At 41.9% G+C, this 15,020-nt stretch overlaps 1 protein-coding gene across 2 annotated transcripts in view; it reads left to right on the top strand.

Moving 5' to 3' along the window:
- TM4SF4 (transmembrane 4 L six family member 4) overlaps positions 1-15,020 on the top strand; it is a 38,300-nt gene that overhangs the window by 8,063 nt on the left and 15,217 nt on the right. Inside the window, exons 3-5 of one of the 2 annotated variants that reach the window (XM_033212348.1) lie at positions 1,475-1,551; positions 2,385-2,474; positions 14,139-14,275. In XM_033212348.1, the coding sequence (XP_033068239.1) occupies positions 1,475-1,551; positions 2,385-2,474; positions 14,139-14,275 (304 nt within the window). Of the gene's footprint in view, positions 1-474; positions 1,552-2,384; positions 2,475-14,138; positions 14,276-15,020 lie in introns of those variants that run through there. The other variant, XM_033212347.1, reaches the window with a different exon arrangement.

The following is a 15,020-nucleotide window of genomic DNA, read 5'->3' as shown; positions in this document are numbered from 1 at the left end:
TTTATCCAGTCTGAATAATTCCAGAATAAGTCTCTGGAATCCTTCCCACAGCTTCCCTTTCCAAGGGACTCTGAGCCTTGGCAGAGCCCAGTCCATGGCTTCCTTGTGAGCAGGTGGCCTATTCCACGGTAGGACAGGTCTCACCATGGTAATAATGTCGCTTGCTTTTTATTTAGCTAAAATTTGACTCCCTAAAATATTCAACCTATTTTAACCTCTAGATTCTCAATGAAGATCTAGTAAGGCTTCCGGTTCCACCTCTTAATCCTTCAGCTGTTATGTAATACTAGTACCAGGCAGGGCCATCGCATAATGTAGAGCTTGGTCCAGGCGTGGCAGAGATCTTCTTAAGTGACACAAAGCAAATGAATAATGAATCATGCCCCTGGCAGTTGGCAAACTTTCTAATAGGGGTGTGTTTTACTGCCTCCCACACTCTAACTGCCCTTCCAACTGTGTCTTCTCCCCAGTCAACTCCTCAGGACCTTTTATCTCCCTCTGTACCCAATGCCGACCTTCTCTTCCCCTTAGCCCTCTTAGTGAATGATGGTTTATTTATTCCTATATGGAAGACGTAGCTGAAAGCGTTGATTAGGAAAATTGTTTTTGCTAATTCCATCACATCGTGTAGGGAAAAGATAGAACTTAATTACTTAATTGGGTAACAAGTAGAGAAATACAGCAATCAGACAATAAAATGAACAGTTACTTTTTTCCTTAAAAAATTATTGTAAGTCTGAGCTCAATGATACACAACTAGACCATCACATTATTTTCATATCGAGGAAAACAGAAACTCTTTTGGATAACCCTGCATTCCAGGCTTTTGGTGGAAAAGACAAAGACATGCACTGTACAGCATTAAGTACTTGGGAGACATGATTTTAACCAGGATGTAACTCAATTATATTAGTGACTTATAAAGAGTCTGGAGAAAATATTTCTTTATTTGAGCATGGGCACTGTCAGATTAAAGGTGCAGTGGTTCTAAATGCTGTTTGTTCCAGCCCTGTCTTCGATTGCAACAATGTGAGTGTCTTGTCTGTGCTGGTGGATTATTAACAGAGGTTATTGGTCTCCATGGCAAAGCGATTCAATGATTGCTCTGAACGTAATCTCATTTATGGGGGTGCAAAAAAAAAAGCACTTCAGGTCAGGGAGAATGTATAAATGTCCATCGCCATCAAGGTTCTGCTATTTTTTAGAAGCTGAAGCGACTCCAAGGACGCAGTTCATAGAAATTTGGTTCTCAGCCCCAAAATACTGATTGAATTGGGCACAATTACAAGGACTCTCTGGCCAAAAACCCTTGAAGAGGCCCCGTGAAGGAGGCAGTGAGGAGCTTTTGATTGCTGACCTGTATTGTACCACCCCAGCATGTGCACTGGGGGCTGTGCCAGATGCCTGGGGGGCACCCTCATTCCCCTTGCTTTATTTGGCTTCGTGGCTAACATCCTGTTATTTTTTCCTGGAGGAAAAGTGATAGATGACAACGACCACCTTTCCCAAGAGGTCTGGTTTTTCGGAGGAATATTAGGAAGCGGTGTCTTGGTGAGTAGGGAAGCCTTAAAATCCCCCTAAGGGAGATTTCCCCTTCCCCCTAATCCTTTTAAAATCAGGTACTTATTGAACAGGGAGATATTTAGTTGGTAATAAAAGCTCAAGCATTGCATGATGAGAGGTCAATGCCTTAATTTATTTCTCCTTTCTGTTAGGTTCTGACAAGGACACATCAGCTAAATTTACTAAGTAATTAATTTCTAAACTTGGGTCGGCAGTTCTCATGGGTCATTTGAGTGCCATGAACCGAAGTGAAGGTCACATAATTTCTTGATTCCAACAAGATAGTGCCCAAAACAATAACAACAACAACAAAGCCACAATGCAAACCCGCTAGAAAAGCAAATTGATTTAAAACCACCATGAGAAGCGGTTGTCGGTGCAGTCGTCTTCCACTTAGGACCTAATGATTTCTTTACCTCTGGTTTCCAATAGAATTGGAAACCTCCATTTGAGAGAGTGAAAGGAAGAGAGACTCCTTTTCACGACAATTGAGGACAATTGGAAACCTCCATTTGAGAGAGTGAAAGGAATTGACTTTTCACGACAATTGAGGACAAGTTTCTTATTCTTTTTTCTAACACATCATCTAAATGGAAACTCAGATTTTGAAACCCTGCTTCATTGAAGCTGGTTAGTCACCCCAAATGGAACCTAAGTACTCCATAACACTCCATTACCCCTCCAGCCATGTTCTGTTACTTTGCCGTTCCCTTTGGGCCTCCAAGTCCCTCATTGTGGATGGGGCTCCTTATACAGTCAGGCAGGCTCGGGCCTTCCCTTCAACTCCTGGACTCTCTCTGAAGTGCCTCTCTTGCTGGTAGATGATCTTCCCTGCTCTGGTGTTCTTGGGCCTGAAGAACAATGACTGCTGTGGGTGCTGCGGCAACGAGGGCTGTGGGAAGCGATTTGCGGTGAGTTACCATGGGGGGCAGCTACTAGAATTACTCCAGGGTGCTCTGTGTTTTTGTGCTGGGCAACATGGGGATGGAGACAAGTTATCAGCTCCAGCCAGGACTCTGGGAGCAGTTGGTGAAGGGATAAAACTGTGATTTTTCCTGTCAATGTGAAATAGTAATAATTTTCCAAAATACCATAGCCCTCATACTTACAGGGTATGAATACAGTATTAGATTTTGCAAACCGACAGGGATGTCAGAACTGGAGATTCAGAGGGGTCCCATATACAGAATGCAATCCTGGAAGGCAGAGATGGGGCTGCAGCATTCCTCTACCACTGAGAGGCTATAAGAACTTGGACAAGTCATTTCCCTTTTCTGGCCCTGAATTGCCTCATCTGCAAAGGGAACTTGGGACAGGTAAAAGATGGTATCCTCCCCTCCCCAGTAGGCTTCTAGATTCCTCACCCACACCACTTCCGTGTTCTCTATCTCTGAGGCCCAGCACCTCTGGCTTCCACTGGGCTCTGCCTCAGGACTTCTGTTTCCTCTCTTGTTTCATGCGGCCATCGATCTTTGAGTAGGTGAACTAGAGACGTTAGGCATCAGAGTTCCAGGGTGCAGTGAAAAGAATGCTGGGACTTGGGGATAGGACCTATTCTACAATTGAGCAAGTCATTGTACTGCTCTGCCTCCCTTTGCTTATGTATAAAGCAGGAAGCTGGACTAGACCAGAATTTCTCAAGTATGGGACAAGCTCTGGTGCTACACAGATGTGCTATATCTTTCAACAGCATAGAATGTCATTCTCATTCAGTTCTCCTTCAATCCTTTTGATACTTTCAAAAAAAAAATCCTATTTTGATAGACATAAGTCTTTCTTCTTTTCTTTTCTTTCTTTCTTTTTTTGTTTGTTTGTTTTGTTTTGTTTTGAGACAGGGTCTCACTCTGTTTGCCCAGGCTAGATCTTGGCTCACAGCAGCCTTGACCTCTTGACCTTCTGGGCTCAAGTGATTCTCCCACCTCAGCCTTCCAAGTAGCTAGGAGTACAAGTACGCCACCCCACCCAGCTGATTTTTTGTATTTTTAGTAGAGACAGAGTTTTGGCATATTTCCTAGGCTGGTCTCAAACTCCTGGACTCAAGCAATCCACCCACCTGAGCCTCCCAAAGTGCTGGGATTACAGGTGTGAGGTACCGTGCCCAGTCGTCTTTACTATTTTTTACCCTTCATAATCTCCCTTTATAACAAAGAGAGGACAAGTCTTAGGCTCCAGGAATGAATGCAACATTATTTAACTAAAATGCAATTATATTCTGTTTCTATCTGCCAGTGATTCTAATTTTTCATTCATGTAGTGATATAAATGAATAAAATGAGAGTTGACAAAAAATATTAAGAGTTAGATATACTGATGAGGCAGAAATGAAGCATAGTAGAACTAGAATTACTGGTCTGAAAAATGAGGAAGTCCAGTTTCTCCTGTAATCTCCCATGGTTCACATGTCCACCTAAAAGATTCATGAACCACAATAATGAATTAACCACATTTACTTTAACTTCCTAAAGGGAAAGGTGCATCAATCCATTCTGAAGCAGGATCCTTTTAACATTTCTTTCTTAGCATTATTTGTTCATTTATTCAATCAAAAAATATTGAGCATATGTGAAAGGCTGAGGTTGGTCTGATGTGCATACATTACAGTTTCCATGTGAGTTCAAAGGTCAAAGAAAATATAACATCATGAGTCCCAAATAAGTATTGATAATTGTTATGTTAACATTTAAAATCATCATTTACAAAGAGATTTTTTAAAACCCACAATTTAATATAATAATGTAATATATGTTTTATATAGCAAATGATATTTTATGTAATTATAAATGAAAAGAAGATATTTATAACTTGTTTTCCCATTATACGTTGTGAGCTTTTGGGGGATAGAAGTTGGAGATGAGGATTTTTTTTAAACTAGCAATTAAGAAAATAGGGATGAAAAGAAAGAAGAGTCATTTCTTTTAGAAATCTAACATTTCATACCTGATGTTGAGTAAAAGGCTAAAGACTGGCAAATATAAAATACAGGATCTTTTGTTTGCTTGATTTTTGTTTTTAGGTTTACATATAACCACAGTGAGAAGTGAAATCGCATTCTAAGTATTAAACAAAACTTGGTTTTTAAAATTAGATGTAAATGAAGTCCAAGATGAAGGCAAAAAAGTTTGTTTTGTTGTTGTTGTTGTTGTTTGTTTGAGATGGAGTTTCACTCTTGTTGCCCAGGCTGGAGTGCAATGGTGCGATTTCGGCTCCCTGCAACCTCTGCCTCCCGGGTTCAAGTGATTCTCCTGCCTCAGCCTCCCAAGGAGCTGGGATTACAGCCATGTGCCACCATGCCCGGCTAATTTTGTATTTTTAGTAGAGATGTGGTTTCTCCATGTTGGCCAGACTGGTCTCGAACTCCCAACCTGAGGTGATCTGCCCGCCTCGGCCTTCCAAAGTGCTGGGATTACAGGCATGAGCCACTGCCGAAAAAAAATGTTTTTATAAGTACATTTCATAAAAGAAAGTTTTGAGTCAATAGGATCTGAAATATTCGGTCTTCCCAGTACAAGTTTTCTGTGGGGGCTGTCTAAGCCTCTATGTGGAAGCTGCCGTTGGCATGAGTTGAGGGTAACTCCTCCACATAACCAACTGACCATCCAAATGACGAGGCAGTGTCCATCAAAGGACCAGCTGTGCCAGACTGTAAACTAAGGCACCTAGCACGGCTGCCCTGGGCCAGGGTCGACCACATGCTGAGTAGCCAGCAGAAGGATTTCTTGTCTTTGATTTTTTGTTTTATTTTGTTTCGTTTTGTTGAGATCAGGTCTCGCTCTTTTCCCCCAGGCTGGAGTGAGATGATGCAATCTCAGCTCACTGCAACCTCCACCTCCTGGGTACAAGCAATTCTCCTGCCTTAGCTTCCTGAGTAACTGGGATTACAGGTGCTTGCCACCATGCTCGGCTATTTTTTTTTTTATTTTTAGTAGAGACAGGGTTTCACCATGTTGGTCAGGCTAGTCTCGAACTCCTGACCTCAGGTGATCCACCTGCCTCGGCCTCCCAAAGTGTTGGGATTATAGGCGTTAGCCACCGCGCCCAGCCGATTGTTTTGTTTTTTAATCAGCTGCCAATTTTTAAAAATTCAGAGATAGAATGTAAAGTATCTAGATACCTGACTTTTTTTCCCAAGAAATAAAAAATTAATCTGGCACCCCTAGCCTGCATTTTGGCACAACAGGAGCCTTCACTGGGCCTGCCTGAGCTCCATAGGGCCCACCCTGGCTGCTGTACTTAGTTAGGGTCCCTTTCCTGCCCCTAAGGCCATTGAGCTCATGTCCCCTGCTTCAGACTCTTGTTTGTTTAATGTTATGTTCGGAGGCTTTGGAGCATCAAGCAATAATCACTTCTTTCTTTCTTTTTTCTTTTTCTTTTTTTTTTTTTTTGAGGTGGTTGGGGATCTCACTATGTTGCCCAGGTTGGTCCCAAACTTCTGGAACTCCTGAACTCAAGAGATCCTCCCTACTCAGCCTCCTGAGTAGCTGGTGCTACAAGTGCTCACCACCTCACCTGGCTAATCATTTTTCCAAAATGATGTATTTGCATTTTGTCAGACAAGAAGCAAAAACTACAGACTAGTTTGGAGAGAACTACACTGCTGAAGTTCTGAATTATTTTCCGAAGTCTCACGCATTCCCCTCCAGGCTCCAGCTCCTTCAGGGACATGGGGCTTCTGTGGAGCATTGCACAGGGAGCAGTGCACAGGAAGCCCTGCAGGTGGAAAGGCCTGTGAGGCAAACACAGACTGGGCCACCAGCTGCTAGGCTGAATCCTCTGTCCTCTCTACAGTCTGCTCGCTGTCATTTATTTTCCTGACTCCTCTCTCTCTCCTCTCATCTTTATTATATCTTTCTGGAACATTCCCCAGAGGCCCACTGCACCATTCTCTTCCCTTTCCTTGGGTAGCAAAACCAAGTAGGAGATAGGAGAAGCAGGATGTGGTGGCTGCAGAGATAAAGCAAGACAATAAGCTGGAAAGAATCTTGGATCACCTGATTCATAGTTTCTTGGTAAAGCCGAGAAAATGGCTCTTCTCTGAGGCAGAGCGAGACTGAAGTTCAGCTCCAAAGACCAGCGCTCTTTGAAATAAATTAGGCTAAAGGAGAGCCGGAAAAAGTGAGCCCTGGAGCAAAAATAGTGAGAACCCTGGCCTGGGTTTGTTTTCAGGTCACAGCTTCATCCTCCCAAACCCGAGATTCCCAGTGGCTTCTTGGCAGCATTATCAGTGGCTGGTCAACATCTCCTGCCCTCTAATCCTTCTAAAAAATGGATCTCTCAGGGCCCAGTGGGGCAGCAAATTAATTTTGTCAACTCGTTTATGTTAAGTATGTGTTTTATTAAGAGCCTTTTGTAAATCTTGGATTTGACTCAAAGGAGTGTCTTTAATAATGAGACCAAAGGTAGATTGATGAGGACGTGTGTTGGGTAGGCAAGCATTTCACTATCCTTAAAGCATATTAGATAGATCAAGGCCCACCCCACCCATAGGCAGGGCCAGATGATCAACCTCCGTGTTTTGAAGAAAGGTCTTGGTCATGTCCTAATGCAGTCTGTGTGCTGTGGTCAGCACTTCTTCCCGTGCCTGGCTCATCAGTGCCCCCTAGAGATGCCTCCTGAGTGAGCATTTCTGAGGACTCCCTCTTGCAGAGGTCCTGCAGGCCAAAAGCATCCTTAATCTACCTCCTCATTCCGTGGAAATATGGCCAGCTTGAGGAAGATTTAAGAAAGACCATTCCTTTAGAAAAATGGAATATATTGAAAGAAAAAAAATAAAGTATGGAATTTTATTTCTTTTTTTCCAGATGCTTTCTCCTTAAGCTCCTATTTTTATTCTACTTCTACATATTTTATTTTTATTTATTTATATTTTGAGACAGAGTCTTGCACTGTCGCCCAGGCTGGTGTGCAGTGGCGCGATCTTGGCTCGCTGCAACCTCCGAGTCCTGGATTCACGTGATTCTCCTGTCTCAGCCTCCTGAGTAGCTGGGATTGCAGGCGCCAGCCACCACGCCCAAGTTATTTTTTGTATTTTTAGTAGAGATGGGGTTTCACTATGTTGACCAGGCTGGTCTCAAACTCCCGACCTCTTGATCTGCCTGCCTTGGCCTCCCAAAGTGCTGGGATTACAGTCATGAGCCACCACACCGACATCTTCAGTAAAGATTTTCTATGCTTCAAAATCCTCTCCTATAAAACGGATCATGGCTGTTACTATCTCTCATAAGGATGTTGTAAGTTCTAGGGGAAGATTTTGCAAGCATTGGTGTAAGGGAAGAGGGGGGAACTACCAACTAAGTGCCTAGGATATGGAGGACACATAGATCCTCAATAAATACTTGTTGGATGAATAAAGTAAGTGAACACCTAGGAGAGAAAATGGGCTTTCCATATTTATCATGCTCAGTTCTCACAACAACCCTCTGAGTTTGGCATTAAACTCCTCATTTTATAAATGAGGAAACTGGGCTCCTGCAAGTTAAGTTTCTGACTGCCACTTCCCCCACTCCCTTCCCAAGCCTAGCCCAAGCAAAAAATAGAGGATATTAATTTTTAAGAAGAAAAAAGACTTCAGGCAATCTCTATTCCTCCTTACTAAGGAGGAATGTCCATGCCCTCAGGATGTGCTTTGGCCAACATAAGCACCTACATGACCCCAGGACACACCATGTGTGGAGACAGAGCTGGGATCTGATGGTACCTGTCTGTCTCCAGAGCCCAACAGAACGGGAGGTCTTCAAGCTGGCAATTGGTGAATTAGGGGACATATGATTGCAGGTCTTCTTTCAAGGGAAACATTTGCAGCGTATGCTATACACATTAACAATGTGAGCAGAATATGTGCGCTGAGCAGCTATGAGGGAATTAGCCAGCTGAATTTTTTCTCTCCAGAGTTATGCTCTCTGTATTTGTGGAAAGTAAGTGCATGTGAGGATATGATAACAAAAATACTATAATATAATAATGACATTGATCAAGTGCTTGCTAATGTCATGGGAAATTACCCACACCTTGGGAACAGGAAAAATAATTCTAGGTGTCCTATCAGTGAGGCACTGGGGATTGCTAGTAGCCTATCCCACCTGGGGATGATCTGATCTTCAAGAGGTGTGTACCTTTACTGGTTAGGCTATCTTACATATTATCTGTAAGGCAAGTACTTATTAATGAGCCTTATTTTACAGAAGAAGAACTGGAATAAAAAAGATTACTTCCCAAGATTGTGAGGGAGGAACCAGAACTCAGATCCAGATCCATCTGCCTGTAATCCACACCTTTGGCCACAACACAGTAGTGTCGTTCTTCACCATTTATTCACTTAGACCAGGTACAGCATGCCCATGGCACAAAAATCACAAAGGAAGACTCCCTTATCTGATTCCAAAGTCTGCCAACTTCCCTTCTCAGAGGTTCCCACTGTTCTCAATTACTGTCTCCTTCCAGAGATATCCCAGGACTTTTACCTATTTACTATAAATAATACCAATTTTGAAGTGTCTACTCTCTAATGTAGTCAACTTGATCTCAAGAACCTTTCTTTTCTTTTTTTCTAGACAGGGTCTGGCTCTGTTGCCCAGGCGGAAGTGCAATGGTGCAATCTCAGCTCACTGCAACCTCTGCCTCCTGGGCTCAAGCGATCCTCCCACCTCAGCCTCCCGAATAGCTAGGACTACAAGCACACACCACCACTCCTCATTAATCTTTTTATTTCTTGTAGAGATGGAATTTCACCATGTTGGCCAGACTGGTCTCAAATTCCTGGGCTCAAGCGATCTGCCAGCTTTGGCCTCCCAAAGTGCTGGGATTACAGGCGTGAGCCACCAAGCCTGGCCTTTCTTTCTTTTAACATTTTGTATCATGAAACCCATGATAAATTGAAGTTATTCTATGCTGGCTTTTTGACTGATCGTGTCTCTAAGAATTGATTCTAGAGAATTTGTCATTTTTAAGACTTCCCAATGTGAAATAACTTAAAGCAACATGACTCGGCATGTATCTTGCTTCCTGTGATTTATCCATAAAATGTGCCGAGACCCCCCTCCTTCATAGAATCTGTTTTTCTCTGTGACCACCTAGTCTTTCACGAGGACAGCTCAATCTGCCATATGTCAACAAATGTTTCCAGACCACTCAGAACCTATTTCTGAAAGGGCAGTAGGTAGCATTAGAAGAAACTGCCCTAAGTGTAAGATTTCGCTTGCTCTAGTCCTAGAGTTATACTAGCTGTATCTAACGGAACAGAAATTTAGTTGGAGCATGGAGGTAGCTAAGAAACAGGAAACCAGCCATATAAGCTCTCAGCAAGAATTGTAGGCCAGGTATGTTGGCTCAGTAATCCCAGTACTGTAATCCCAGTACTTTGGGAGGCCAAGGAAGGAGGATGGCTTGAGACCAGGAGTTCGAGAACAGCCTGGGCAACACAATGAGACCCATCTCTATTTAAAATAAACTAAAAAAAAAAAAAATTGTAGCAGCATTTTCCAAAGTGTTTTCTTATAAGCACTCACAGGAAAAAAAAAAAAAAAAAATGGGATCCAATAAGAATGGAAAACTGCAAGTACCATGGATACTCAACTGCAGATATAAGGCAAATCTGAACATAAAACCATGTCTTATTTTCCCATGAAGAAACTTCAAAAAAGCTCTTTAACCAAAAATAATATATAAACTTTCAGTGACATAAACATATTTTAAATCATGTTATATAAAATATGAAATAATTTTAATATATTGATTGTGAACTGACATTTTTCCTATTTATTTATTTATTTATTTATTTATTTTTTGAGACAGAGTCTCACTCTGTCGCCCATACTGGAGTGCAGTGGTGTGATCTCGGCTCACTGCAACCTCCGTGTCCCGTGCTGAAGCAATTCTCAGCCTCCTGAGTAGCTGGGACTACAGGCGTGCACTACCATGGCTGGATAATTTTTGTAGCTTTTCTAGAGATGAGGTTTCACCATGTTGCCCAGGCTGGGCTTGAACTCCTAGGAGCAAGTGATCTGCCCACCTCAGCCTCCCACAGTGCTGGGATTACAGGCTTGAGCCACTGCGCCCGGCCCATTTATTTTAAAATAAATAAATATTCATGTTTCTTTTCATCAATGTCTTTGCTACTACTAAAGACACACTTTGGGCCATCAAAAGGCTCCCACAGCACATCTTCTTTTCCATTTAAGTTTGAATACAACATTTATGTGTCTATGCATGATGTTGTCAGGGAAAATTTCACCCTTAGTCACAAATATCAACTCTCAAAAGACAAAGACAATGTTCAAACATTCCTCCTACAGGTATATAGTAATGATCTCCACAATTATCAACACGAAGTGTGCTTATTTTAGAATGCCATTTATTTATTTATTTTATTTTTTGAGATGGAGTCTTCCTCTGTCACCTAGGTTGGAGTGCAGTGGCGCAATCTCGGCTCACTGCAAGATCTGCCTCTCGGGCTCAAGCAATTCTCCTTCCTCAGCCTTCTGAGTAACTGAGATTATAGGCACGGGCCACCTCACCTTGCTATTTTTTTTTTTTTTTTTTTTTGAGATGGAGTCTCGCTCTGTTGCCCACACTGGAGTGCAGTAGTATGATCTCAGCTCACTGCCACCTTCGCCTCCCAGGTTCAAGAAATTCTTCTGCCTCAGCCTCCTGAGTTATTGGGACAACAGGCGCGCACCACCATGCCCAGCTAATTTTTAAAATATTTTTAGTAGAGGTGGGGTTTCACCATATTGGCCAGGCTGGTCTTGAGCGCCTGACCTGGTGGCCCGCCTTGGCCCCCCAAAGTGCTGGGATTACAGTTGTGAGCCACTATGCCAGGCCTAGAATGCCCTTTAAAAGGTTTGTTAACTATAATATCCAGAACTAGGAACTATGGGGTCAACTTTTTTATAATAATTAATAAATATGTGTTAAGAAAAAGTTTTTAACACAATTCTGTCATCTAACAATGATTGAGTTGTTTCTGATTGATGTCTTCTCTGCGCAGTACTTGGTTGTTCAAAATAAAGTGTTTGAGGAAATACCTTATTGCCTGATAGATGAAATAAGGACTCAACTCTAAGGTAATTCCCTCATTTCTGAGGAATATGTGAGAGTGAATTATTTTCCTTATATTCCAGCATACACAGTAGATTTCCTTCTCAGAAGGTTACACAAATTCATGTCTCATAAGTACTATATTTTTAGAAGTGCAGCAGGAATGAAACTTATTTATGTAATCCAGCAATTCTCAAACTTTTTCAATCATACATCCTTTGGAAAAGAGATTGCCTGTTCTAATATGAGAAATTGGCCAAAATGTTCACTTACTTCTGACCTAGGTTAAAGTCATGAATGTTCTTGCTGCTGAGAGTGGATTTAGATACCCTAAGCATAAACGATAAGGGAAAAAATCTAAACAGTTAGTAATGTGAAACCTTAGCCATTGAAAACATGCAACAAGTCGTTATCCAGTGACTCTGATAAGCTAGGAAGAAGAAAAACTGTAAGACTATGCTAAGTTTGGAACAATGCCCTATCTTCAAATAACTTATTGTTCGTGACTTCAAGGAACTTGTGCTCTATTTGGAGAAGACAGCCATAAAAAGCTATGCATTAGCTGGGCATGGTGGTGGATGCCTGTAGTCCTAGCTCCTTAGGAGGCTGAGGTGGGAGAATCACTTGAGCCCAGGAAGTCGAGGCTGCAGTGAACCGTGATTGCACCACTGCACTCAGCCTGGTGACAGGGCAAGACCCTGTCTAAACAACAGCAACAACAACAACAAAACTCTATGCATTATTGTATTAGAGGCATTGTGCTGTGATAGAAGTTTGTGCAATCTAGAGTATAGGGGTTGGAAGAGATGAAGAATGAAGGGTCAGTTCTACAAGGAGAGTCAGACAAAGCACATGAAGTTAGAGCTCGGTATTAAAACGTTGCATCAATCAGATAAGTTGGCAAAAGAGTTAAATTTTCTATTAAAAAGAATTTTTTTAAAAGTTGCATCCAAAATACATTGATTTATGATATGAAAATGGATGCCAGCTAAAGTAGAACTCCATTATTACATAGATTCCAATCACCCAGGCACAATCAGGTCCTCTTCACCTTCAAACCCCACCTCATCCCAGATATGTACTATGATAATATTGTTAATAACATGAAAGGGGAAAGGGAAAATAGCTGACGTTTAACTTAGGTTGCCACGTCTAATGTTCACAACAGACATTTTAGGTGGGCTCTATCATGCCCATTTTAAGATGATAAAACTAAAGCTCTGAGGACACATTCATTATGCAAAGTCATTACATCAGAGAAGACCAGCAAAGCTGAGATATGAGCCTGGGTCTGGGTCTGCTGACTTTAAACCCTGTGCTTTCTCATCAAAGCAATAGAGGTGATCATTTTCTGCCTGTTTCTCCAAAATTTTAAATGTTTTCATGCTACTTTCTAGTTACTGTCTACAATGGATATTGCAAAAGTTCTTAACATCCCTGGGCCTACGTTTTTTCATCCGTAAGAGGGAGTTAACCTAGTTGGACTCCAGGATTGCTTCTGCCTTTTGCAATCAATAATTCTATTTTGATTTTAAAATTGAAAAAAAACATGGTAGTCTAATCTGTTTTTCATTAATTAATCTCCATCATAGAAAAATATTTAAAAGAATGGAATTTTTTGGATTGTTTAACGTAAAGAAGAGAAAACGTTCCAAGGGTGGAAGGGGTGAAAGATGTCAAGGCAATCTTCAGATATTTTAAAGACTGATGCTAAATGGAAGACAGGTTAGAGTTGATCTTTTTGGCCTCAAGGAACGTAATGAGGGCCTGTGAGGAGGGGTTCTAAACTTTTACTCTTTCTCATAAGTAGAACCTGCCTGTCACATGAGACACCATAGTGACTGGCCTTAGCAGGATAATTTGACCAGAAAACTTTTAAGATTACTGCCGGGCCAGGTGCGGAGGCTCATGTCTGTAATCCCCGCACTTTGGGAGGCCAAGGCAGGCGAATCATGTGAGGTCAAGAGTTCAAGACCAGCATAGCCAACATGGTGAAACCCTGTCTCTACTAAAAATACAAAAAAAATAGCCGGGTGTGGTGGCGCATGCCTGTACTCCTAGCTACTCAGGAGGCTGAGGCAAGAGAATCGTCTGAACCTGGGAGATGGAGGTTGCAGTGAGCTGAGATCATGCCATTGCATTCCAGACTAGGCAACAAGGGCGAAATTCCGTCTCAAAAAGAAAAAAAGATTACTGCCAATCCTAAGGTTCTTTGATTCTATTATAGATTGGCTTTATATATCAGCCCTGGGGAGGAGAGTTTATCTTTAACAAGATTAAAAGCCCATGGCTCAAAGGTAACAGAATCAACACCTCCATCATCAATGAAAAGGTGAAAAAGAAATGGAAATGGGAATGAAGAAGGGAAAAGAAGATACCAAAATTCATTCTAGAAGACTCCACAGGCCCCATCTACTGTAAAGACTAGCTCCTACCCCATAACTTCTTGTAGTCACCATGTTCAACAGCAAGTGGATTAGGTTTGCTGAGTGTATCCTCTGGACCACCTGGAGAATTTGACTGTCTCTCTTCCTCTCTTTCAGATGTTCACCTCCACGATATTTGCTGTGGTTGGATTCTTGGGAGCTGGATACTCGTTTATTGTCTCAGCCGTTTCAATCAACAAGGGTCCTAAATGCCTCATGGCCAATAATACATGGGGCTACCCCTTCCACGACGGGTAAGACCACACCCTGCAATGCCCACCTGTCACCACAAGGGGCACGGGCAGATAAATTGCCCAAGGGGAGACTGCACACAATGTCATGTCTTCATCCTTATGCAAGTCTCAGGCTCGGTGCTCCTTTGAGGCAGAGCTGGAGTTGTGGAGTACAGCAAAGTTGCATAGAATCTCACTTCGAATTGCTCCTTTGACAGATCCCAGGAGAAGTAACTAAAAGAGGATGGATGCCTCCTTTAGCCTGAGGGAAGGAAGAGATTTGTTGTGTCATCACTTGCACCCAAATATTTATTAGCAGCAACACAAGGCAACTAATAGTATTAATAAACAGAGTAATAGTTTTCATTGCAAATCTTATAATAGAAAACAAGAATAATTACTCACTAACTGGGCCCAAGGGCTTTCACTAATACCCCAAATTGCCTATAATTAAACAATCGTTAAGTGCAAATGTACAGAAAATGACATTGAAATCATTGTAGGTTTCTCGTGTTAATGTTAATAGCCTCATTAAAATAACATTTCATATTTTCACAGTACTTTGTAGGCTGTAAAGATCTTTATCCCACAAATTTATAATTTAATCTTCATAGTAACCTCAAGAGGTAATTACTCTGTGCCAAGGCAGGTTTAATAAGTTTAACGAGCTTCAAAGTCACATTGTTAGTTGAGGACAGTGCCGGGCTCAAACTCAGGACTTCTAACTTCAAGTCTTAGCCTTTCATAATACACATCTTTCTGTCCT

The sequence above is a fragment of the Trachypithecus francoisi genome, unplaced genomic scaffold (genome assembly GCF_009764315.1).
Source record: "Trachypithecus francoisi isolate TF-2019V2 unplaced genomic scaffold, Tfra_2.0 Lachesis_group0, whole genome shotgun sequence".
Classification (NCBI taxonomy): Eukaryota; Metazoa; Chordata; class Mammalia; order Primates; family Cercopithecidae; genus Trachypithecus; species Trachypithecus francoisi.
Note: the sequence above shows the minus strand (reverse complement) of the source record. Positions and strands in the feature narration are given on the sequence as shown.